The following is a 25,902-nucleotide window of genomic DNA, read 5'->3' as shown; positions in this document are numbered from 1 at the left end:
CTTGAATTGTTTACGAAAGTTAAAAGGGAATTTTAACGAAAAGCTTTTGGTATTGTTCACTTTAACGAAAAACTATATTTTTACACTAAAAAGTCAATCATAGTACTATTCATTTTACTTTTTATTTTGTTCTTATCGTTAAAACTCAAAGCCTAAGTTAAAATTAATTACTAAAATGTTATGGGAGCGAGTCAGAGGTATTCATATACACACACAGTACACAGGTGAGACTTGAAGGGAAGAGAGAGAGAGTAGTTTAAGATTTACGTCAAAATCCAAAAATGGTGAAATTCCTGTTCCAGATCACCGCGGAACTCGAGAACCTGACCGACCTCCAGCCTCAGGACGGCTGCGACGACCCCAACTTCTCCTATCTCTTCAAGGTCAGACCTCCATTTCCGTCTGATGCGTTTCCTTTTGCTATTTCAGTTTGCGTTCTCGTTTTCTAGGGTTTCTGGCTTCGAATCGATGTCGATTTTAAGTCGCTAATTCTGCTGATGCTTATAAAAAGTATTGAGACGATTCTTTATTTATTTATTATTCTGTGAATTTGTAGCTGAAATGTGAGAGGTGTGGAGAGGTGAGCCAGAGAGAAACTTGTGTGAGCTTGAACGAGACTGTTCCGCTTCCAGTCGGCAAAGGAACCGCCAATCTTATCCAGAAGGTAATCCCTCTTTCTCTCTACTGATTACACAAGGGGATTTGTAAGGGGATTTGTAAGTAAAGGGTTTAGGGTTTAGTGAGAAAATCCAAGGATTATTGTGTTTTCGCTTGTTCTTGCGTGAATTAGTGAAATGTCGTGTTTGTTGAGTGCCTAATTGTTGTAAAAACGACCTTGAGATTCCCATTTCGTTCTGCTTACCCTGTGTTCAATCAATTTGATGTATGCCTCTGAGAATGGGATGTTGGGTGATGTTTTACATAGGTAGGTTTCAACTTGGTTGTATACAGTTTGTGTGAAATTGTTTCTTATCCCGTTTGTTGTTTGACTGATAAGAATTATTATCGATACTTGCGTTTGGTTTAGTGAGCATTTCAGATTTTTTAGTTGTTCGTAGAGCTCCGATCGTACATGAATTGGCCATATTTGTCACTTTGATTTGAGATAGTTCTGTTTGAAATTGTGTTGTGACATGTGGGCAACTTATCGATTTTGATGGCTACATTATTCCTATTTCTTAATTTGAATTTTGATCGTATGGGTATGGGGTTTCTTCCTATGTTTGGTTTTACACAAAATATTTTCTGTTTAAGTTTGTTATACATGGTTGGTGATTTTGCAAATTTTTCCCTTGTAGTGCAAGTTTTGTGAGCGCGATGGAATGATTATGATGCACCCAGGTCGAGGTAAGCCACTGACCCAGGAAACAAGTGAAGCCAGGCAGTTCGCCCCATTGATGATGTTTGAGTGCAGGGGTTATGAACCTGTGGACTATGTATTTGGTGGTGGCTGGAAAGCTAAGTCTGTAAGTTTCTCTTCCTCACACGCAACTTTCAATCATATAGCATATCGAATGAACACTTCTCATTGTACTTGAGGCCAAAAGGTGCCTTTTGTTGGACATTGAGCTTATAAATAATATTTGTGTGAACATTCCTAAGCACTGAATCCCTGTACCTCCATGAACTTCAGCACATATGTATAAAAGTCCTGCTATTTGAGAGAGGTGATCAGTAAATGTGGTACAAACATCATAATTATCAACATAATTATTCATGTATTGTGTTGATGCACAAAATCCGGATGATCTTGGGCCAACATAAATCTGGCCGTGAATCACACAAACGCACAAGAACACAAAGATTTATCGTGGTTCATCCCAATGTTTGGGCTACGTCCACACTGATGTTGATTCCATTTCACTGTATGAATGTATGGATTACAATTGATCGGCAACGGAGCTCTCTGTGGATGCAGCCTTTGCCATTTTGCTCTCTGTTTGGCTAAAAGGGTATTGCCCTCTATTGTTGTGAAAGGGATTTGAGACTCTCTTCTCTCCCTGAAGGTGAGGAGGATCCCTTTTATAGAGTAAGGGTTTCCTCCTCTTACATGGGTTATGGGCTCAGTAATGAGGCCCAAAGACGAGGCCCAATATATGGTACCAACATGAGTCCCCCAAGTCTTCAGTTAAGAGAGTCTTTTGGCTGGAGACTTCAAATCCAATTCATGTACGGGCCGAAGTGACTAGATATCGTCTAGAACTGGTACTCAGCACAAGGCAATGCTCAACATAAATCAATACTCGGCTAGAGGTATCACACGTTGCGAGATTGCTCGGCTGGAGGCGATGCTCGTTGCGAGACTGCTCGGCTAGAAGTTATGCTCACGACGAGACGGTTGCTCTGCTGGAGGCGATGCTCGTTGCGAGGCTGCTCGACTAGAGGCTATGCTTGCTACGAGGCGGCTCGACTCGTGGTGTTTCTCATTGCAAATATGTACTTTATGTCAACGTGCACTCAGTGTGAGTTGATTATCGACATGATTCGCTCTTGTCGGGTTTGCATATTGGGTCTATGTGTCGGATCCACGGATCGGGTTCGCAAGTCGGGTCTTTGAGTTGGGTTCGGCATATAGGTGTCCAAATAAGCGAGTGTCCGAGCAAGTGGATGTCCGGTCAGACAAGATATCACTGTTCAGACTAAATATTTGTCACCATAAGCATGTGGCCCATCAGTCTATAAGTTGGTAGACTTGTTTAATCAGCAACAATGTTGATCAGTGGATCTAGTTGCTCAATAATTCCTGACAATAAATAACAATATAAGTATGACCGTATAATGAATAAATCAAATTGATATAGTTTGGTAATGCAAAATATTATACCATGTGCCTACTACAAATAAATAATTTATTTAGTCGTGTAGTAAATCATATGTTGTATAAGTGACATAGTTTAATGACAGTCACAATACTTTTAGGTCATGAATAAATATTGTATAGGTATTTGGGTTAAATATATGTCACTAGGTGATGAATAATATATATATATATATATATATATATTATATTTTCCTTCGTGGGGCTGTTCTGGGATAATGAGTTGTATTTGTCCATTCATGATGAAGGTTTCATCATAACGTTTAAATAATAAAAGTTACTTTCATCATAACATATATAAATAACATATTAAATAAAAAAGATAAAGTTCTTATCTTTTGCATGGGGTTGTCGACAAAAGCCATTCTCAGATGCCAAGCTCTGCTTAGCCCCTTATATATATATATATATATATATATATATATATATATATATATATATATATATATTATATTTTCCTTCGTAGGGCTGTTCTGGGATAGTGGGTTGGATTTGTCCCTTCATGATGAAAGTTTCATTCTTTTTCAGAAGTTGGTGGGCATCTTCTAGTACACTTTGATGCTTTTCAATTTTCGAATATATAGGACGGCATGCGTTTCACGAACTCGTAGGAGGAAGAAGGGATATTACCATCGAGGTGAAGCGCTCTCTCCACCTGCTCACTTCCTCCTCCTGTTGGTACCATATATTAAGCCTCGTCTTTAGGCCTCATTACTGAGCTCATAACCCATGTAAGAGGATGAAACCCTTACTCTATAAAAGGGATCCTCCTCACCTTTACTAAGGGGGGAAGGTCTCACATCCAAAGAGTCTCGCAACAATATAGAGGGCAATACCCTCTCAGTCAAATAGAGAGCAAAATGGCAAGGGTTGCATCCACAGAGAGCTCCCTTGTCGATCTATTGTAATCCATACATTCATACAGTAAATGGAATCAACATCAGTGTGGACGTAGCCCAAATATTGGGGTGAATCACGATACATCTTTGTGTTCTTAAGCGTTTTGTGTGATTCACGATCGGATTTACGTTGGTCCAAGATCCTCCGGATTTTGTGCATCAACATTTTGGCGCCGTCTGTGGGAAACGACACAAAAAGCTATGTTGGTTCTCTTTCATTTTTTTCATCTCACCACCATGAATCTGCACAACCCAAGAACCCAAAACCTCCCTCCTTGGGCTTTTCCAGAAAACCTTCGCAGACCTCAAACTCTCTAGCTCTCTCTCTCTCAATCTGCTATCCTCTTACAGAAAAGTCACAAAAACCAAACTTTCTCCAACCTTCTCCGCCCTCCAAGCCCTAAACCTGCTTCTCTCTTCCGAACCCATTTCACAACTTTACCTCCAAAACCCATCGCAAGCGTTATACCCGCTGCTGGGTCTTTGCACCACCGTAAGCGGAGCTTTTGTGGCGGGGTAGTTGTAGCCATGGTTGCACTTAGGTCGGCTCAGAAGTCTAAGGAAGAGTGGCGGACCGTGCTCTCTCCCGAGCAGTTTTGGATTCTGAGGTAGAAAGGCACAAAGTATCCAGGCACAGGAGAATATGACAAGTTCTTTGAGGAGGGAATCTATAACTGTACAGGATGCCCAGAGAATATGACAAGTTCTTTGAGGAGGGAATCTATAACTGTGCAGGATGCGAGACTCCTCTCTACAGATCCACAACCAAATTTAATTCTGGTTGTGGCTGGCCAGCTTTTTATGAGGGTCTTCCTGGGGCCATAAATTTTAACCCAGACCCAGATGGAATGAGGACTGAAATTACATGTGCGGCTTGTGGTGGACACCTGGGTCATGTATTCAAAGGAGAAGGTTTTCGAACACCCACAGATGAACGCGAGTGGGGTGTCGTATTTCTATCCACCGATGGGTCAGCCGGCTGGTGGCCCTGGGGGGATGATGATTGGGAGGCCTGCGATGGACCCCACTGGGGTTTACGGCGTGCAGCCTCCGTCGCAGGCGTGGTAGTCGGTGTGGCAGACTGCGGCGGATGATGGGTCGTATGGGAGTGGAGGGAGCAGTGGGCAGGGCAACCTTGATGGTCAAAGTTGAAGAGACTAATTTGCTGATGATTTGACCTGAGGAAGAAGTGAGCAGGTGGAGAGAAAGTTTCACCTCAATGGTAATATCCCCTCTTCATCCGACGAGTTCGTGAAACGCGTGCCGTCCTTAATATTCGAAAATTGAAAAGCATCAAAGTGTACCAGAAGATGCCCACCAACTTCTGAAAAATGATGAAACTTTCATCAAGAATGAACAAATACGACTCACTATTTAATCTGAGGATGGCTTTTGTTGACAACCCTCATGCAAAAGATAAGAACTTTATCTTTTTTATTTAATATGTTATTGATATATGTTATGATGAAAGTAATCTTTATTATTTAAACGTTATGATGAAACATTCATCATGAAGGGACAAATACAACCCACTATCCCAGAACAGCCTCACGAAGGAAAATATAATATGAATATATATATATATATATATATATATATTCATCACCTAATGACATATATTTAACCCAAATACCTATACAATATTTATTCATCGCCTAGAGTATTGTGACTATCATTAAATTATGTCACTTATACAACATGTGATTTACCACACGACTAAATAAATTATTTATTTGTAGTAGGCACATGGTACAATATTTTGCATTAACAAACTATGTCAATTTGATTTATTCATTATACAGTCATACTTATACTGTCAATAATTATTGAGCAACTAGATCCACTGATCAACATTGTTGCTGATTAAAGAAGTCTACCAATTTATAGACTGATGGGCCACATGCTTATGGTGACAAATATTTAGTCCGAACAGTGATATCTTGTCTGACCAGACATCCACTTGCTCGGACACTCGCTTATTTGGACGCCTATGTGCCTAGACCCAACTCAAAAACTCGACTTGCGGACCCGATCCGCAGATCTAACACATAGACCCAATATCTAACACATAGACCTAATATGCGAACCCGACAAGCGGACCCGAATCATGTCGAGAATCAATTCTTACTGAGTGCACGTTGACATAAAGTACATACTTGCAATGAGGAACATCATGAGCCGAGCCGCCTCGTAGCGAGCATAGCCTCTAGCCGAGCAGCCTCGCAACGAGCATCGTCTCCAGCCGAGCAACCGCCTCACCGCGAGCATAGCCTCTAACCGAGCAGCCTCGCAACGAGCATCGCCTCCAGCTGAGCAGTCTCGCAACGTGTGATACTTCTAGCTGAGTATTGCTTTATGTTGAGCATTGCATTGTATTAAGTACCAGTTCTGGACTACATCTAGTCACTTCGGCCCGTACATGGACTGGATTTGAAGTCTCCAGCCAAAAGACTCTCTTGACTGAAGACGTGGGGGACTCCTGTTGGTACCATATATTGGGCCTCATTACTGAGCTCATAACCCTTGTAAGAGGAGGAAACCCTTAGTCTATAAAAGGGATCCTCCTCACCTTCATTAAGGGGGAAGAAGGTCTCACATCCAGAGAGCCTCGCAACAATATAGAGGGCAATACCCTCTCAGTCAAAGAGAGAGCAAAATGGCAAGGGCTGCATTCACAGAGATCTCCCTTGCCGATCTATTGTAGTCTATACATTCATACAGTAAATGGAATCAACATCAGTGTGGACGTAGCCCAAACATTGGGGTGAACCACGATACATCTTTGTGTTCTTGAGCGTTTGTGTGATTCACGGTCGGATTTACATTGGTCCAAGATCTTCCGAATTTTGTGCATCAACATATTGAATTCTTTCGTTCTTCACTTTTTAACTTCAGTGAGCATTAAGGATTGGTTTCCTGTTTTGTATTGTGCTATCCTTTCAAAGCTTATTTTGGTATTGTTGTTTGCTTGTGTTTTGATCCTTATTAGTTTCTGGTGAGAAAGCTTTAGTCTCTGTCCTTTCCTATAAATGTTGCACGGTTAGTACTGTTACATATCATGTTATGAGCATAGCACATTCGAGATGTGGACCGCAGATAATTGTGATGCTTCCTTTTTTGACCCCATCTTTTCTTGTAATAACATTTAATTGTCACCAAGTTTAATTGTATTGCATCTTTATGTAAACTTAAACTAGTGTTCATTTCTTTTGTAGTTGAGTGGCACAAATTTTGAGAACATTGACTTGTCGGCTGGGGAGTTTGTTGAATATGATGAGAAGGGAGAGTACCCAGTTATGATTTCTAATCTTCAGGCTGCTTTTGTGGTGAGTTCTTAGACTGTATGCCACATGAAATGCGTCTGGGTACATAAAAGTTGGTATGTGAACTTGGGAAGCTAACCGTTCGTTTGTGAATAAGATAGACTGTTTCCTGTGCCGTGAGCAGAAAAACCTATGTAATTCGTAGACAGTAAATGTTTTGAGAAAGTTCAGAGTTCATGTTGTGCTCGTTATTCAGTTTTAAAACGTGGATACAACATGGTGTACTTTCGTAATGAATGCATGGATTGCAAAACTTTGTTGTATCATGAAATGTTTACAGGATCACGATTCAGATCGGTGAAGGCCTTATAATTCTACTCCGCTTGAGTAGTTAGAACTGCTTTTTTTATCCGTGGTTGAATGGGACTACACCTTGACAGTGGCTCCGACTATACAGTCTGCAATGCGACCCAAAGAGTCCAATTTCTCCAAATTTCGAGTTAAAAGTTTCTTATATTGTGGAATTCCTAATTTTTTTCTTTTTTGAACAAACGATATTATCTACACTAAGGGGTGGTGGAGTGGGCTAAGCCTTACAATGGGCTAGCAATAATGTGGTTCAAATTTTTCTGTGGTGAGAATCGAACATAAGACTTTTCATTTACAAATGAAGAGGAATATCATTAGATCGTAGTACTAAGTAGCTGAAATTTCTACTTATGTTTTGGTTCTTTCGCCGCTAGTAAGCGCATGAATAGTCTATATTTGGAATTAAGATTTGTTTTATTCCGATTACGTAGTAGTAAACATGCCATGAGTTATTAATACATTGATGGCACGTTTACGTACCCGAAATCGAAATCAATTTACGGAATTGGATTCTAATTACGCGATATATCTTTGTTTACGTAATCTTGGGGAATCAAAATACATGTGGGGTTCACACGCATTAAGGAATCCAACTCCTAATTTTGGAGGAATTGGACTCCCCACGTGAGGGAGGTATTTCAATTCCTTGATACTTGAGGAATCCATAATGGATTTCTTCTACCAATTATGCTCACTTGTTTCTGATTATCCCAATATTGCCCTTCATTTGACACTCATTATGCCATCTTTTAATAAATAAATAAAACATATTTATATATTTTTATATAGATGAATTTTATTATATAAATTTAATTAAGAATTTAATTTAATTAATTAGTTGAAAATAATTTATTTATGTAAGGGTAATTTAGTAATCAACCTAATTTTCATTCCGATTGAAGTGAATTAGTAAACTTATATGGACTCAACATCATTCATGTCATCTTTTAATAAATAAATAAAACCTATTTATATATTTTTATATAGATGAATTTTATTATATAAGTTTAATTAATTAGTATGAAAATAATTTATTTATGTAAGGGCAATATAGTAATTAACCTAGTTTCATTCTGATTGAAGTGAATTAGTAAACAACTTATATGGACTCAACATTATTGCTACTCCGATTCCAGACAGTTTTAGTAAACAACTTCAACATGAATCTAATTCTGATTCCACCTCATTTCAATTTATTCTCAATCTAATTCCTCCTCAATTCAATTCATTTAAATTTGATTACAAATTAGTAAACGAGCCCTGAGTTTAGGCTTGGTGAGCCATATTCGGAATCAAAGTTTTTTTTATTCCGATTCCGATTACGTAGTAAACATGTTATGCGATGGGTTCTTAATACATTGACTTTAGGCTTGGACATCCCACCAAGCCCTAAAATAGCTGTATTAATAAAAGGCTAGTCTATATCCAAAGCCTAATTCTTGCTTTGAGCGATGCTAATTATGCTCCGCATTTGTCTGCTGGCTGCTTCAAAGGGCGGCGGAAACGTGCAAGACGGTCTCATTTGTCTTGCTGGAAGTTAGCCAAAATGCGAAACCTATCAAGTTGTAGGATTATTCACTAATTACTCTATTTCATGGTCACAACACTTTAAGCACCGTCGCAAAGAAAAAACTCTTGGACTATTACTTGTCTATATTTCGATTCCTAAAAGTAATTTTTCACTAACACAAGATACACAAGCTTAATTGTGTTTTTGTGCACTCTCTATATAAAATAGACTTTTTTTTATTTGAAGAACCTCTTAATCTTATCTGTGACGTTTTACCGGAGATTATAACGCCTTATATGTCGATACTATGAGCAATATAGTAAATCTCAAGCGTCTAAATAACATTACTCGTCATAAATTCCAATTTTTCAGTTCCAAACAGAAATACATTCCCTCTTCTACAAATTTAGGCACAACTTTTTCTTTAATGACAAAAGTAGTTAACATGAGTCTATCTCGCATTTATTCCTTTGATTCGTTACCATTAAAACTTAAATATTTTCACTTTTACCAACTCAAAATTTACCCAAAAAATACACGCGCAACTGGACGAGATAGTTTGGTTCTTCTTCCCACCTCGGTTGAAGAAGAGAGATTTACCACCCGACAAACCGATCCCGTCTCCTCCTCACTCGCCTCGTGTGAGTAGTAGAATCGTCAAATATAGTAAACAATTAAACATTCTTGAAATCTCAGAAATATCATTTCTTAAATCTCACACAAAAAAAGCGCTTCAGACAATCTGTCTCTCAGGTCCTCTCTGAGTGACCGCCTTTTCGTGTTCTTCATCCAAGTGGCCACTTACCGTACTTTCGGGCGCAACTCAAGCTGTGAAGTTTAAGGATCCAAACCCTCCCTTCATGTCCTTCAAGTCAACCTCCAACCTTTTAAAGTCACATGGTATGTCATACTTTTTTACTGGTGCACAAGCAGTTCGATTTGTTTAACATTTGATCCCAGCTTAGATTCTTGTTTTTAAGTTATAACCTCGGTTTATCGACAACCCATGTGAACAAGTTAAGATTTTTATGCAGTAAGTGTTTAGTTTGGATATTGGGATGCTGTGGAATTAGTTTTCGGATCTGCCAAGAGTTAGTTTTTGCTTAGTGGGGTTGTAATTTGGGAGAAAACTGTGTGATTTCGATTGGAATATGGTTAATTTCAAGTCTAATTTACTATCCTTGATGCAAGATGTAGTTTTGGAATCTGGATTTTCTGCTTGTTTGAGAGAAGAAGTAAGTTTGTGGGGAAAATTTTGATCTCAGACACTTGGAGGTAGTCTGTAGGAACCGGAAGAGTTAAGGAATTTGATTCTGGTGGGGTGTTTTTATTGAGATGCAGAATTTGCAATCGAGGGCTGTGCCGTTAGAGGAAGGCAAGGACCCTGGTGTTAGCAGCCGGGCAAGCCAAACGAAGGCCTTGCCGATTAGGCTACTTCAGTTATTCGCGCTGTTTCTGCTTTTCTGTATTACATTCTCAGTCATTGGTGTATACACAATTCGGCATTTTGGAATCAATGGCGTCATGACAACAGCCGCGACCTCTTTCCAGCCGTGCCTTGAGGAACCAAGAGGTTTGGACCGATGGATTAAGCCGCCATCAAGTGTTAAACACACCATGAACGATGAGGAACTGTTCTGGAGGGCTTCTTTTACGCCTAGGATAAAGAAATATCCTTTTGAGAAAGTTCCAAAGATTGCATTTATGTTCTTGACTAAGGGGCCGTTGCCGCTGGCACCCCTTTGGGAGAGGTTTCTGAAGGGACACGAAGGGCTTTATTCAGTCTACGTTCATTCACTACCGTCGTTTCAACCCCATTTTAATCCTTCGTCAGTTTTTTATGGGAGACATATACCAAGCCAGGTATGCACCTATCTATATGTTATATGAAATCCTTTTATGATATTTCATGTTCTATGAAAGATTCTGCAATAAGTGCACAATTTATGTTTTTGGTTCCGGTATTCATTCAATGGTTTCTCTGGCTTTTACTTTTTGCACATCTTGATTTTCTCTGTGGTGAGCACACACCCCGGTTGCTTGCATTAGGTTGTTGTCTGAAGTTTAAACTGTAACGAAAATGGAATGCGCCTCTGCAAGAGGCGGTAATATTTAGAGATCATCAAAGAAAGGGTTTAACCTATCTGTGTATTGGTAGAAAAGGGGCAATTCTAATTTATCATGTTTTGAATTACAGGGACGTAGAATACCATCTCCGAGAGAGGGCAGGAAACCCAATTTGTTCCATGTACTCAATTGAATGAATGGATTTGACTTTTTAAATTCATGAAGTTGATAATCCTGCTTGTGAAATATACACTAGGCACAGATGCATTCATATGAACAGATGATGTAAAAGCATAACTTCTTGGGCGATACTCCGACCTCATCTCATATTCATGATTTTTTATTAACGTTCTTGATTCATCTCTAACTATCATTCTTGTGCCACAATTATGATGTTTCCTTTTACAGTGTTATTGATATATGCCTTCAAATTGTGAGTAAGAAGAAGGTGAACTATTTATGTGAATGATACCGGACAATAGAATTGAAGTTTGTATCGATGTTTGCCCGAAGATAAATGAATATATTTCAAATGTTTGACTATATTCCGTATGTTTTCTGCTTCGTTTAACTTTTTCACTTAACGATTTAATTAACAAAAGAGTGTCCATATTTAGTAGCTTCAAAAATGAGTTTCAGGGAAAACGTTTTATGGCCATCTTGATTGCCATTAAACATTCTTGCTGTTTAGATCTGGTCTAATATATCAGCTAAGAGTTTTGGTTTTCTCCTGCGCAGGTTGCCGAGTGGGGAAGAATGAGTATATGTGATGCTGAGAGAAGACTCCTGGCTAATGCATTGCTCGACGTATCCAACGAATGGTTCATTCTTCTTTCTGAATCATGCATTCCGCTCTATAATTTCAGTGTCGTTCACCACTACTTGATGAAGTCCAAGTACAGCTATGTCGGTGCATTTGATGACCCCGGGCCACATGGAAGAGGACGCTACAATTATAACATGGCACCTGAAGTGAAAATATCCAATTGGCGCAAGGGCTCCCAGTGGTTCGAAGTTAACCGAAAGCTTGCCGTCAGCATTGTCGAGGATACAAAATATTACCCCAAATTTAAGGAGTTCTGTAGACCCGCATGTTACGTTGATGAGCACTACTTCCCCACCATGCTAACCATTGAAGCCGGGAATTCTTTAGCAAATAGAAGCATTACTTGGGTGGATTGGTCACGGGGTGGACCTCACCCGGCTACCTTTGGAAGAGCGGATATCACCGAGGAATTTCTCAAGAGAATTTTCAGGGGTCAACGCTGCACTTACAATGGCCAGAACTCAACAATCTGCTTTCTTTTTGGAAGGAAGTTTGCTCCGAGTGCCATGGAACCTCTTTTGCATTTAGCACCAAAGTTTCTGGGCTTCTAAGTTGCAAGTTTCTAACACATAAACAGTCGGCCAAGTCGACGTCTCGAGCCGAAGAACGTGCAAAGCTCAATCGCCACGGTGTGTATTTACTTGTTACCATAAATTCAACCTCAGTTGTAATATTTGCTGGTTTGGGGTTTCACCTGATAGGTCTTTGGCAAAATATACTGTTTATAACAGTTTGAGATTTACAGAGAAGTAGCACCCAATTTCGCATTGGGGAATATCATTTGTTCACAGTTTTGTATTTGAGAATTTGATATTTTGATGATTGATAGACACACTATATTTTGCTCTGTACATAAATCATAGCATATGCTACAGAGTGGCTCACGTGCAGAGGCGGAGTCACGAAAGGACGACGATGGTATTAGGCTCATTTTAATATTTGTTTTCGCACATAAAAGTGTAGTGATATGCATGATGTTCAGGGTTTTTTCGTAGGCACAAGCCCCAATCTGACGTTTTTAGTTTAATTTTTTTCATCGGTTTTGATTTGAGGTTAGTGACTCCTATGAAGTTCAAGCAATCTGTTGCATATGCGCTTTGAGGAGAAGGAAAAGAAGAAAGTTAGAGAGACTTGAAATTTAGGTTCAAGATACAAAATAATGAGAATGAAACCATAGTAGACTTAAACGACGGTGGTCAACTACTCAACACATGGCAGAGTAATTTTATAAGATTATGAGAGCTTTTCATATTGAGCCTTTTGGATCATTTCTGGACTAAAATCTTGACTCCGTCACTGATCACGTGCAGTGATTGTTAACAGTAAGTCTACACGGCTCAATAATTACCATACGGCTCCTCTACACGCGTGGCGATTGTTGGTAGGATTGTACGGCGCGTGAGAGAGAAGCCCATTTATGTTGTAGGTGTACCACCCAACCTCTTCATTTGACGTGACCAACAAAGAATCTGTTGGGCCCACATAAGACCCATTGCCCTCTGGACACGCCATGGAATGTGGAAGAAATTTTTGAAAAGCCTCCGAGCCCGTTTGGTTTCACATTCTTTTTGGTCAAACACATTCTTTTTCTTTTCATTTTTCAAACGATATTAGCTCTATTCACTCGTCTCAAATTCGACTTAACATGAAATTCAATCATTGATTAATTATAGAAAATATTTATAAAAAAAAAAAAGAAAAGAAAATGAGTTGTAAAAATCACTTTTCTACTTCAAAATTGCCCCCAAAAAAAAAAGAAAAGTGAACCTGAAATGACAAAACTATAACGTTCGAAATATGTAATTGACGGAAACTTGACGGAAACTTGGTGTCCAACGATCCAACGGGCCTTAAAAGCAAATTTATTTCCTTAAATTAAAAAAGGAGACTTAATAGTCTAACGTACCTTTATTTCATACGGAGACAATGATAGACCACCCAATGATGGTTGATGAATATGAATATAAAAATGCCGCACCCCACCATTTAGGGGCACTACAGTAACTTCCACTCATGCATGTGCGCCCCTCAACTTCCAAATACATGATGCCAAGCGAATGTTCTGGAATTCCCGTGAATTAAATATCAGAAGCTAACAGAATCAAATCTCCACCCTACACCTGTCGTTTACAGACTCCCCACGTGTCGGACCCCTGTCGGTCCCCCAGTTTCTCACCAGAGAGTCACGCAATTCTGCGCTGCAATCGCTCTGATTGCCGCATTGTAGGCGGTTCTTTTTTGTTTTTTTCCAATCAAAACTTTTCCGAAAAAACGGAAAGAAATATAAAACCAATCATCTTAACGCGCAAAAGGTTATAGTTTCTTCCTTTACCGCGTGCTAGCACGCGTTCATCCCCGTCGTTGATCGTACGGTCGACTCACCTGATTCGGGAGTACGGATTCTGATGCGCGCGAGTAAGATGCTTCCACGCGTCAGGGCAAAAACTCTCGGAGAATATATTCTCCACTTCAACCAAAGCAAGAAACCCCTGTCGTTAAGGCGTGTCTGAATACGTCGTCGTTTGGATTTAATAGTAAGTTTCCGCCGAAATATAAAACGACCCCGCCTACACAAATGAATTCACATGCCGCACGCGATGTGTTTTACGGTGGAGTAATGTTAAGGATATTAAATTTGTAGGTAAAGTTTTGAAATTTATTACTTAGAAGTTGATAAACGTGATTCTTATTAAGTTATTGATAACACGTGATTTAATTTACAAATTTAATCTCTTTAACGTTAGTGGGACCTACGAAGAAAATAAAAGCGGCTGAATTGCAGCATTAGTCGCCGTAGCTTATTTGAATTTTCAGCTTCCTGTATTTAATTTTTCTTCTTACACATTAGTCCTTAGAATTTAGTTGTGTTTGGACTTCGCACCAATTGTGCACGGAAAACAATTTTCGCGTGATTGTTTTCTTTCTTTGCACTCAGTTTATTTTTTACTGAAGCTAAAGCAAAAGAAAAATCAAGAAATATATAAAAACAAATATGTATGATGAATATATTTACATTGAGGAGTATATACTGATTGTATTAAATTAAAGCCTAACTTGATATGAATGAGAATTGAATTTACGACCTTTTATATATATGTAAGTAGATTAACACTGCTATTAAGTGGGAAATGAAAACATTTGCAAAAGAATGAATGAACAAATTTTTCAGTATGCTAAGATTACGATCCGATACACTAAGTATAATAAAACAGTTTGATGAAAATTGAAAAGAAAAAAAATTAACTAAACGTATTATTACATTTTATGTACTATACTGTGTTTTCAAGACACTAAAAAATATCTCTTAATTGACAAACTGAAATGAAAACAAAACGAAAAATGTGTCAAATTTTAGCGAAAGTAAAATTAAGGTAAACTGTAGGGTTATTAAAGCAATTAGTGTAATTCGTACAAAAAGTTATCATACCAAGCAATGTGAGCTGTCGCGCCGAACAATAACAATTAGCCAGCCTGTGTTCCGCGGGCAGCTGCCCGACCTGCCCGCCACTCCGCCTATAAATAACATTCCTCACGCCCATTCCATTCCACCTCTCACCTCAAGTCATATACTTGTGCATTCAGTCTCTCTACGTCTTCAAAAACCCTAGATTCCTGAAAGCACACAGAGGTCCGAACCCTATCAACAATGGCAGTCTCAAAGGCATCCTCCGTCGTCGCCCTCATGGCAATCCTTTTCGCCGTCCTCTTGGCCTTCGGCGCCGCCCAGGAGTCTCCTGCTCCCAGCCCAGACTCCCCCGCAACATCCATCTACCCATCGTTCGCCTCCGCCATTGTCGCCGCCGTCGCCGCTCTGGCCTTCGGATCTGCGCTCAGGGCTTGAGTTCGCGTTTTCTGCTGCTGGTCTGGATGTGGCTGTGTAGAGCGGTTTGGGGTTTTATGACTCGTTTTATTTAGTAGCGAGTGTCGTTTTAGTAACGGGTGGCTATGGATCTATAGGGATTTCATTTACATATGATGGCTTTTATTATCATTATTGCTATGATGGATTTTGTGGATTTCTGAGTATTATTATGAGTAAATAATTCATTTATTTTATTTCGTTTGTCTAATTTTCTCTTTTCCTCTTTCTAAATCTGTAATTCTGTGCTTGATGAGTGTGATTAGCTTGCGATTTCGAAGTTTATTCTCTTAATTTATTTTAATTTCATGAGAATCTTGCAATTACAAGTAGATAATGTGAGTTTCCGCAGACTTCCCAGATCTGTTATTTAATTTAATTTTCGAATTTTCTTAAAGAAATGGACTGCAAAAAAACTGAGTATCTGAGTCGGTGGTAATTATTTATTGCAACCAACAAAGCGATACTTTCCAGCTGCAAAAGATAAAATAATAATTTTTAAGCTGCTTCTCATCACATGGATAACAATTCTTCAGTTTTGTGGCCACGACAATTACAATTCGGGATATTATTTTCTTTGGCCGAGAGAAATAAATCCAGAGAAGAAAAAACAATGCATCACGAAATTTTCGTGGTCAAGTACCAATTGTTAACCACATGCATAGAATTCGAACTTACATGATGGGTTTTTGGGGGGGGGGGTTGGCATGCAGACGGTCTGGTCAATTGGCCTAGTTCACATTTAACATGTTGACGTCGGAATTTTTTGGGGGGGGGGGGGCATGGCATGCAGACGGTCTGGTCAATTGGCCTACTTCACATTTAACATGTGACGTCGGAATATTTTTTTGTTGCCGAACACCTTTAGAAACCTCTTCGTTTTGGTTTATAAGTTTCGGGTCGTCGTCCGCCCCTTCAAGCATAATTGTAGGAAATAAACGAAATTTGAATTTGAATGCAAAAGGAAAAGGTTATTACTCTGGCAACTAGTCGAACTCACATTTATTAAATACCGATATTTTGTAATTACCTGTGAATATTGTGATATGGAGTAAACTATCGATTTGCCCTCTAAACTATCACCCAACTTTCGATTTCTCCTCTGAGCTTTTTAATTGAAAAATTAAGGACTTAGACTAATTTTTTTTACCGATTTGCCCCTGATGTTAATTTTTCATTCATTCCATCCAAATTTCTGTTAAATGGAAGCATGTGCACAACATGTGTGGATAGTTCAGTCGCATCATTCTTTAAAATAATTGAAAACTTTAGATTTTTAAAATATAAACCTATGCAAATATGTGTAATCCTATAGCTTTTGTGTCTAAAGGTCTGGTGAAGTGATGCTTTTGTCCACAAAGGAGAGTTACGTGGTTTGCACATGATAAGAATTAACGTTAATTTGGATGAAATCTATGAAAAACTAACGGTAGGGAGGAAATCTGCCAAAAAAAATTAGTTTAAGTCCTTAATTTTCCAATTAAAAAGTTTTGGGGGGAAATCGAAAGTTGGATGATAGTTCAGGGGGCAAATTGGCAGTTTACTTTTGTGATATGTGTAGTTTTTGGTCTCCACAATCAGGGAAAGGGATTCTTTCCGGATACCTTCCGTCAATTCCTCCTCATCAAATAATTCGAATCCTTGAAATTTGATCTAACGGTTACAAATAAAGGCTCACTTTAAAAATTATAATAATTTTAACTATTGGATCAAATTTCAAGAGTTCGAATTGTTTGATAAAGAGAACTTGAAGAAAGGAATCCGGACCCCACAATCAGCGTTAGAATTAGCCATTGACAAGACTCCGATGATGGGTGATGGGCCAGACTCAGAGAACGGCTCTTAAGAGGTGATTATTGTCTTAATTAAAGGAGATTAAGAATTTAATGATAATGATGATGAATTATGATTGTAAATGTGAACGGACTCATTATTCAACTCTCCTATTTATTTCTCTGTCAACCACCAAATGACTCATGTTTTCTCACTTTCATATAGTTTAATGCAGTTGATTGGTTACCGCTGAAATTGTTTATTGCGTTTAGAAATAAATTACTACTGACACGTCTTCCTAATCACGTAAAATGCCAATTAGAGATGCCACATAAAACGTAATGTGACATTGACAATTTGCTAATGTCTACGTAATTCTGTGTGTTTTTTTTTTCACTTGTCATTATCTTAACAACTATTATCACCATATTATTAGCACGTACGTGATTCTTTTTATATCTTGAATTTAGTCCCAGGGTATTATTATTTTATTTAAATTATAATTATGTATTTGTTTTAAAATGAGGTATATTAATATATTCATCTGCTTATATTATAACTGATACAATAATAATATTATGCGACGATGTAAAAAAAATCTTGGCATCTAGAGAGCGATGGAGTCCGGGTTTCCACTCGGTTGGTGAAGTCTGAAATGCATTCCATTGTCCATGAGGACTATGACTCAAATGTTTTGAGCACTCACCCCACCAAAACGTAGACTCCCCGTTATCCATTTGAGCATTATTATCAAAGGTGTCAATTCGATGCAATGATGAATTGGTCCATATTTAGTTTCTACTTGGTCAGAGGAGATATTAGATTCGATTCACACGGATGAACGAATCATACATATTTTGTAATGAGTTTTGTACCAAACTATTATCTTTAAGTTAACGCTTTTTAGTCAAAATGATCATTGAGATTTTCATAACACAAAACTTTGGTCATTGAGATTTAAAATCAATAAAAGTAGCCCCTGAGATTGTCCATCATCCATTATTTTGATCATTCTGTTAAAAAATTCCGTTAAATGGTTCCCGAGCTTTTAAATGGAATGACCAAAATGATGGATGATGGACAATCTTAGAGACCAAAGTTATGTGGTATGCAAATCTTAGGGACCAACATGATATGTTATGCAAATCTCAAAGACTAAAGTTATGTGTTATACCCTTAACTTAACGGAGTTTTTTAACGGATTGATCAAAATAATGGATGGTGGACAATCTCAGATACCACTTATATTGATTTTCAATTTTAGGGACCAAAGTTATGTGTTATGCAAATTTCAATAATCATTTTGACTAAAAAGCCTTAGGTTAATTATGCATTGTCAATCTCCTAAATTTCGATCTTAATCCAATGATAAAGGAAAAAAAAAGTTAAAAGAACATTTTTCTTTTTTACCATTGGGTTAAGAATAGATCGAACAATTAGTTACCACAATTGACGATGTATTTTTCCTCGGGTAACATTTTTCATGACTGACCCGAGGTAATTAAATCCCAATAACGCTTTCGCAAAGGGTAAATTTTCATTCGTTCGTGATCGTGTAGTTCGGAACATTGGACGGAATGTAAAAACAAAGACAGTATACACAAACGGAAATCAAATCCGTTAATTATTTCAGATGGTTGAAAGGCGGACGATTTACAAAGTTCTAACATTTTCTCATCCCTTCAAAACGAATGCCATAAAGGAAGAAGAAAAAAACCAAGACCTTATCAACCTTATCATCTTCGCCATCAACACAAACCCTATAATTCTATCTTTTTTTACTAAAACTCGTTTTATTCAGAGTCAGACTCCACCACATTGCCCATTGCCTTTAACCCTCTCGGTCTCTGCATCATCCAAAAAGTAAGCACTAGTTAGTTATAAGGGAACTTTAACGAAAAACTCTTGTTACTGTTCACTTTAACGAAAAATCACATTTTTACACTAAAAAATCAATCCTGATACTATTCACTTTACCCTTTATTTTGTCCTTATCATTTAAACTCAAAAGTTTTCAAGCCATTTTCATTAGTTTTCCTTAGTTATAATGCATGAAAATGAGAAAATTTGAATAGGACAGCCTGACCGACGAGATTAGCGTTTAGAAAGGCACTCTCACAAAGAAACATGCCCCGTTGTATACCATCCGGCCCAAGTAGGTATAACTTCCAATGCAGACATACCTACATTTGGTGACCATTTGTGAGAGTGGCCTAACCACCGCGTACACTACTTTCACCCGAAATTGATGAAAATTGCTTAAAATTTGAAATAATTGAATACCTTTTTGGAAATCTTCTTCTCCCGGACCTCGTACCGTTCCAGCGTCAGATCACAGAGCCATGATCCCGGGCTCACAAGCTATTAAATATAAATGCAGAAAAATAATGGAAAGAATTAGATTAATCATTGCATTTTATGGACAAAGGCAAAAGGATTGGCTTTTGCTTTAAGTAACGGGCAAAAGCACTACAGGCTTTTTTCATAAGCACTTTTCTCCGTTTGGAATCGAAAAAACAGATTAATTGAGCGTTTTTGTTATCTCTGCAGTTGGCACTTGGCAGTGCGGTCCAAGCCGGACGACAGTCAGGCTCACGTAGCCACCTAACAAAATTATCACTACGAAAGTACGTATATGCCCTCCACAATAACCCTATTCACCACAAGAACATAATTCAGGGCCCACTGGCTTTTAAAAGTCGAATACCAACTAAATCACATGCGTACACGTGGGAGGCAATTCACCGCCCAATCACCTTGAAATCGGAAAGAGATCATTTCTGAATTTTTTCTTCAAAACCCACGGATCAAATGATTCGGACCTTTAAAATTTGATCAAACAACTAAAAACAAAAAAGTTAATAAAATTTTTTAAAAGTTATAATAATTTTTTATTGTTAGATCAAATTTCAAAATTCTGGATCACTTATTCGTAAGTTTTGAAGAAAGATATCCGAAGATGATTTATTTCCCATGAAATCCACCGAAAGGCCACCACCAACTATTGTCATTTGCCACGTTCATATTATTTAACAATTAAATTAATATTAGATATTACACAAAAAATTAAGCCCAAAAAACCAATAATTCGTTATTCCACCTGGACAACTAAGAAACTTTAAGGGATGAATTAGATATAGATGACGTCTTTGGGACACGTGTATGTTTGGTTCTTGCTATCACTTTAGCATACTCCTTTGGCTTTTTATCTAAAACTAAAAATAAAAATAAAATGTTAAGTAATCATCTTTTTAAATCATACACCATGTCTCCAATAAAAATCAAACGGCCTCACTAGAACAATTTATAGGACGCATATACACTGTTAAAGTGACGTCTCTCGTGCCAATGCAACATCACCATTGGAACAAAACTCAAAACATGTTTTCTTCTTCTATTATTGTACCAGTGCCAACGTTTTCCTTTCATGTTTTTTTTCTACTTTCATGTTTTTTTTCTACGTGATTAATTTAAAATAATGTCGCGACTAGTTGTAAATTTTTTACCTTGACAAATTGACTTTTTCCTAAATCAAGCAACTAATAATCAAACTAGGTTTTTGCAATGGTGTTCAAAGCTACTTAAATCCCTAATCATTAATTAAGGAAACTAATTAAGTAGAGATTAAATTAAAAACTGAGTGAGAGAGAGAGAGAGCTTACATTGAGGGTGCGTTGGATGAACTTCGCCCGCTTCTTTGGTCTCTGAGGCAATTTCGACCCTTTAATCGCCATGAAGTCCTCCTCTTTCTCTTTATTGGTCAAAGCAATCACGAACTTCGGCGGCCACACCATCGGTGGCCCCGCCGCCGCCTCTCCGCTCCCCGACGAAGTCCCGCCCTTCTTGCTATCGTGCGCCGTGTCCGAAGACGCTGCAGACTTGTTGTGATGATTAATCTCATTATGGTGGTGGTGGTGGTTTTTCTTATCGTGCGCACCCCTGTCCGGCGAGGTAATTCCCCTCACCCCTCCTCCTCCGCCGTTGCTCTGGCCTCTCATGGCAGCAGCGCTCGTAATCACTGAGTTTCTGCAGAACCAGATATGTAATCAAATCATCAAATCATCAAATCAAATAAAAGCACACAAGATAGAACATAATACATGATATTTTCGCAAAAAACAAAAGAGAAAACTAAATAAATGAGATAATAAAATTTTGATGTGGGTGCGTCAAATTACGAGATTGACCTCGGTCGATCTAGATCGGTGGGTGACAGAAGGCTAGCGAAAGAAACTCTGTGGGTTTTTGGCGTAGAAAATGAAGCGTGGTATTTGGCTTCGTTGCGGGACCTTTGCGCTTTGCTTTTATGGTGGGAAGTTGTTAGTTTTTTATTTATTTTTTAAATAAATAACAAAACCAGATAATACATTTCACAGAGAGAGAGTGCGGAAAAGCAATGTGTGATGTACTGTATGACGTGCCAGCTGGTTCTACGGCTGGTTTTCGGCCGTTGGATCGAGGGCGCCTTTTTGGAGGATTAAGGACACGTGTCGGCCGTAGAAAGAGGCCGACATTTAGCCTAATCCAATCGGACGGCTGATGATGGGTTGTTGGTGGAATTCGGTTATGGGATGGACACGTGGAACGGGAATTGCCCGTTCCTTGTTTCCAATGAGGCCGTGGAATCAGGGCGCCGGTCGTTGTGGATCGGATGCCAATCAAGCTAAACGATGGCGTGGAGGTTCCGATCAGGTCTGATCACAGTAGGAATAAGCCTGCTACATGTTATAACCGGATTGGATGGTTTAAAGCAGGAAAGCAGAAAGATATCATACCAGATTCATGATCAAATCAGCTTCATCAATGACACTAAGGTATTGGGATGGAGCACGCGTGAGTGATTTCCGACCATTGATGCGGTGGGCAGTTGTGCCTAACATCAATGGCTCGGAATTGTCCACGCGCACGTCATTCTTGGAGCTAAAACTCGAATCAAGTTCATTGCCCTTAGAACACAACTCACCAATACTATGACTTGATCCCCCTAAATTACTCGATAGAATCGGTTTCACAATCTAAGATCTAAGGCATGAGAAGAGCAGGAGTCGAACTCTTACCTTAAGGTACGAGAGGGTGTAAACGCTCCTTGCGCGACTCTCTCTCTCTCTCTCTCTCTAAATTTAGTATTTCGTGGAGCGTGTTTCTGTTGCACAAAGTCAGTTGTGACTACATGAGCAACCTATTTATAGTGATTCAGCTACTAGGTTTCCTAGAAAGACAAGGAAAGAAGGCGGCCTCATGTACTTACCATGAGCTCTCTCCTTCTGGAACTTACCCATCTCTGCACCCCCACCTGTCCTAATCCTCTAAAAACTTCATTAAACTACACATTAAACACATACTTAACATTAAACACATGCTTAAAGCTGAAAGTTTATAATTAAATGAATGAGACCTTAGGAATATAAAACATGTGGTGGTGGGACAAAAAGATCATTAGTGCTGACTCTCTAGCCTTATCCAATCCTATATAAACACTATCCAATCCCACTCATATAAAGGAGACGACTTGGGTGGGCTCGAGCTTGTGTGCATTAAGAATTGTACTTAAATTGGTCACACCAAGTTTAGAGTGCATTAAGAACTGTACTTCGATAAATCAGAGCAACAAAACACTTTGCTTAAGATCAAGTATTCTAATATTTTCTCACAAATCTAAAATCTCAACACCGAGTCTTGGTGATCTAAAACCTAATAATCTGACCGTACTAGTGGAATAAACAATGAACTCATTCCATATAAATCCTCCTCCTCCTCCTCCTCGAGACAAAGGCTAGAAACCAAACGCAAAATAACTAAAAAAACGACAAAAACCCACCATAATCACACCTCACTAAACGACGAAACTACACATCAGCAAAGAGCAAGAGAACCCAAACGACGTCGGGCGAAGGAAAGGGGTAAGTGCGTGAGTGAGAGTAGTGACCTGAGAATCCGCTGAGGTAGCGGTTGCTGGGGAGATAACGGCCGTTGACGGAGATTCAAATACCCGTTACTCGTCTGATTAACGGTGGTGGAAGGCTGATTGGCCAAGTCCTTATCGGGTCGAACGACCCGGCGATCAACCCGGACCGTGGTTCGGGTAACCGTGGCGCCGCTGGAGTCGTCCTTCTCCTTGACCTGGATCTTCATACACCGGAGGCGCTTGCGGTTCCCCCACTGCAAAACGAAATCCGACGTCGTTTGGTGTCGGATCGCAACCGCCTCCGCATCCCCACCGGTTCTATCTCTACTGCTGGTACAGTCCCTTTCCATCTGCATTTAATTACAGCGGTTAGGTTAAAATCGTACTTTTACATTTTAAACCGGGGTTAAACAAAATTAAAAGAGGACAGAGGAGGCAAAAACGAGAATCTGGAATAAGGTTGTGGCTGTCTGTCTGCAACTGCAAGAACCCAGAAATAAAAATTCAAATTAAAAAGAATTGAGTTTATCCAAATAGATGGAGATGATGAAGATCCAGAAAATGTAGGGAAAGGACAAAGCATTAAAATTTGATATTTGATCACTGGGGAGACAAAGATGTTGCGCAGTTTCATCTCTTGCCTTGTTCGTTTTCTTCTTGCTCTCAGTTTCCCAGGAAACAAACAGAAATTTTTTTACTTCTTCTGGTGTTTCAATTTCTAAAAAAACTGTTGGCAGGAGAAGAACATAAACATCGGAGTTCGAACTGGCTAGAAAAAACTCGGAAGGTTGGTGGATATTGAAAGAGAGGGCCGTTTCTTTTGAATGCTGAAAAAAATTCAAGGACAATCGATGGAAATGACCCGGCACAAAAATAAATAAACCAAAAATAAAGAAGAAAATAAAATCTTCACCAACACAAAGGTATTAGTTGCAGAAAACTGACAGAACCCAGAATGCGAAATTTGAGAGAAGATTCGAACCGAAAGATGGATTCAATTAGAAGATGCAGAGATTGAGATTTTGAGAGAGAGAGAGAGAGAGAACTCTTGGAATTTCAATGGGAAAAGCATATATTATGATGTAGAAGTATGTCCTTTTGAGAATCCATAGAAACAAACAGATTGCTTCGACTCGATGGAGATGACAAAAATGGAGTTGAAAGATGAGAAGATTCGATGAACTCAAAAAACGGGTTGAAATGGAATCCGACAGTAAGATCAAAGGCGGAGACTTTTGGTTTCATCTCTGATCTATGAACCGGATAAATGAATCCTCACCTGTAATGCTCAGATTTCGCAACCACCTACAATCCGGAACTTGCAGATGAAGTTTTGCTTTTTCTGGGAAATCTTGTTCTGCTCGGCCTTTGAGACCGAAAATTGCAAATCTACACCCAAAAATCGACGAAACGATCGAAATTCAGAGCTCGTCTCCCTGACACTCTCAGAAAACTAGTTGGGATTTCTTCAGACAACGGGTCGAATCTCTTCGAAATGAGCCTGAGAATTCGAAATCAAAACCAAACGCTGAATTAGAACAGGGAAACAAAGAAAAACGCCGAATTTCTCTGCAAATTCCAGTGAAATGATATTGGTTTTGCAAATTACCCAACAAAATCGCAATCGAATTCTACTTCGGAAACTCTTGGAATGCATCTGCAAAACATAAATTCCACCAGAAAAACAAAAACCCAAGTCAATTTTCCGAATTTAGATTCCATTAAAGCAGCACAAAAGGACCTCTGTTCCCAGAATTCAAACCTCTCCAAGCTCTCGCAGACTCAGAGAAAAAGCTTCGATTGGATCCTCAACATTCACACAGTCCAGCTCTACGAATTCGAATCTGAATTCCCAATTCAAAAAGTAAATGAAACTCGAAGGCTAAAACTCTAGAGGGAGAGAGAGAGAGAGAGAGCTTCGTGCTTTCTTCTGGTTTGCTGATGGAACGAAATGAACTCTTGCGTTTCAAACCCAGTTTTTATACCAAGCCCGTCACTCTCTCCGTCACACATCAAACGTCCAACGCCGAGCTTTCTCCACCCTCGATCCATCATCGAACGGCTCCCGCATCTTCCTCTCTTAAACCGTCAGCTCCGTCTCTTTTAAACCCCGTTATGACGTCTTAACAGTCTTCACCCTCCGTCTCTTTTGCACCTTTTTTATTTTAATATTTTTAATTATTTTTTGTTTTATTTTCTGGTGAACCGGTTCGATGGCGTTTTGGTTTGGGTTTAATCAAAGTAAGCTAACTGTGGTTAAATTTTAACCGGGGTCGTGGATTTAAGTTTTCAGAAAATTGTCCGTAGTATCCGGTTTCTCTGGTCGATTATAGAACGTGTACGAACCGGGCTTAAATGTTGTGCGTACGGTATTTGACCAAATTATATTGTTGAATCTTGAGCGTCCATCAAATAAAGAAAAAGAAAAAGAAAATCTTGAGCGTCGGTTTTGCTACCATTGTCCATTATTGGTTTGAGCACATGGATCATATTTTAAGTTGAGATGTAAGAATTGAAAGATACTTTGATAAGACTATTTTGTTAGACACTATTTACGGGCATTTGAGTGCCAGTTCGGTATTGTTGTTCTTTTAAAAAAAATTATTTTGTTGT

At 38.9% G+C, this 25,902-nt stretch overlaps 3 protein-coding genes and 1 long non-coding RNA gene across 10 annotated transcripts; 2 read left to right on the top strand and 2 right to left on the bottom strand.

Annotated features, from left to right (window-relative positions):
* The first annotated feature begins 151 nt into the window (after positions 1 to 151).
* Positions 152 to 7,303, top strand: LOC139192356 (uncharacterized). The gene is made up of 4 exons (XM_070814352.1): positions 152 to 383; positions 557 to 664; positions 1,299 to 1,466; positions 6,933 to 7,303. Exons 1-4 carry the CDS (start codon positions 282 to 284, stop codon positions 7,053 to 7,055), a joined length of 501 nt encoding a protein of 166 aa, XP_070670453.1. The 5' UTR covers positions 152 to 281; the 3' UTR covers positions 7,056 to 7,303.
* Positions 7,304 to 9,383: 2,080 nt separating this feature from the next.
* Positions 9,384 to 12,589, top strand: LOC139192355 (glycosyltransferase BC10-like). 4 transcript variants are annotated; one of them, XM_070814351.1, is made up of 3 exons: positions 9,384 to 9,759; positions 10,201 to 10,722; positions 11,665 to 12,589. In XM_070814351.1, the coding sequence occupies exons 1-3, from the start codon at positions 9,757 to 9,759 to the stop codon at positions 12,301 to 12,303; spliced, it is 1,164 nt and encodes a 387-aa protein (XP_070670452.1). In that variant the 5' UTR covers positions 9,384 to 9,756; the 3' UTR covers positions 12,304 to 12,589. The 4 variants fall into 4 exon arrangements, with proteins under 4 accessions (XP_070670452.1, XP_070670449.1, XP_070670451.1 ...); XM_070814348.1 differs by having other exon boundaries at positions 9,894 to 10,722; XM_070814350.1 differs by having other exon boundaries at positions 9,400 to 9,759; positions 10,057 to 10,722.
* A 6,392-nt stretch (positions 12,590 to 18,981) lies between these two features.
* On the bottom strand, positions 18,982 to 25,588 carry LOC139192353 (uncharacterized). Of its 4 annotated transcripts, none has more exons than XM_070814344.1 (8): positions 25,052 to 25,248; positions 24,899 to 24,946; positions 24,569 to 24,790; positions 23,311 to 23,639; positions 21,047 to 21,410; positions 19,668 to 19,745; positions 19,471 to 19,567; positions 18,982 to 19,231 (listed from the first exon to the last, which is right to left on the bottom strand). In XM_070814344.1, exons 4-8 carry the CDS (start codon positions 23,637 to 23,639, stop codon positions 19,188 to 19,190), a joined length of 912 nt encoding a protein of 303 aa, XP_070670445.1. In that variant the 5' UTR covers positions 24,569 to 24,790; positions 24,899 to 24,946; positions 25,052 to 25,248; the 3' UTR covers positions 18,982 to 19,187. The 4 variants fall into 4 exon arrangements, with proteins under 4 accessions (XP_070670445.1, XP_070670444.1, XP_070670447.1 ...); XM_070814343.1 differs by having other exon boundaries at positions 23,311 to 23,769; positions 25,052 to 25,242; XM_070814346.1 differs by lacking the exon at positions 19,471 to 19,567 and having other exon boundaries at positions 25,052 to 25,588.
* Positions 21,963 to 22,659, bottom strand: LOC139192354 (uncharacterized). Its single transcript, XR_011576459.1, has 3 exons — positions 22,633 to 22,659; positions 22,442 to 22,527; positions 21,963 to 22,102 (listed from the first exon to the last, which is right to left on the bottom strand). It is a non-coding gene; the product is annotated as an uncharacterized lncRNA (long non-coding RNA).
* Positions 25,589 to 25,902: the final 314 nt, after the last annotated feature.

The sequence above is a fragment of the Malus domestica genome, chromosome 15 (assembly GCF_042453785.1).
Source record: "Malus domestica chromosome 15, GDT2T_hap1".
NCBI classification, from domain to species: Eukaryota; Viridiplantae; Streptophyta; class Magnoliopsida; order Rosales; family Rosaceae; genus Malus; species Malus domestica.
This window is presented reverse-complemented; position numbering and strand designations above follow the sequence as displayed.

Excerpts from the sequence above, each read along its gene's own strand:
- LOC139192353 (XM_070814343.1), bottom strand. The coding sequence starts at position 23,645 with ATGCAGATGGAAAGGGACTGTACCAGCAGTAGAGATAGAACCGGTGGG. Across the intron at positions 19,746-21,046 it reads TCATCCAACGCACCCTCAAT|CTTGTGAGCCCGGGATCATG; the intron begins GTAAGCTCTCTC and ends TATATTTAATAG. Across the intron at positions 19,568-19,667 it reads AGAAGAAGATTTCCAAAAAG|GTATGTCTGCATTGGAAGTT; the intron begins GTATTCAATTAT and ends CACCAAATGTAG.
- LOC139192355 (XM_070814348.1), top strand. The coding sequence starts at position 10,195 with ATGCAGAATTTGCAATCGAGGGCTGTGCCGTTAGAGGAAGGCAAGGAC. Across the intron at positions 10,723-11,664 it reads GGAGACATATACCAAGCCAG|GTTGCCGAGTGGGGAAGAAT; the intron begins GTATGCACCTAT and ends TCTCCTGCGCAG.
- LOC139192356 (XM_070814352.1), top strand. The coding sequence starts at position 282 with ATGGTGAAATTCCTGTTCCAGATCACCGCGGAACTCGAGAACCTGACC. Across the intron at positions 665-1,298 it reads CCGCCAATCTTATCCAGAAG|TGCAAGTTTTGTGAGCGCGA; the intron begins GTAATCCCTCTT and ends TTTCCCTTGTAG. Across the intron at positions 1,467-6,932 it reads GTGGCTGGAAAGCTAAGTCT|TTGAGTGGCACAAATTTTGA; the intron begins GTAAGTTTCTCT and ends TTTCTTTTGTAG.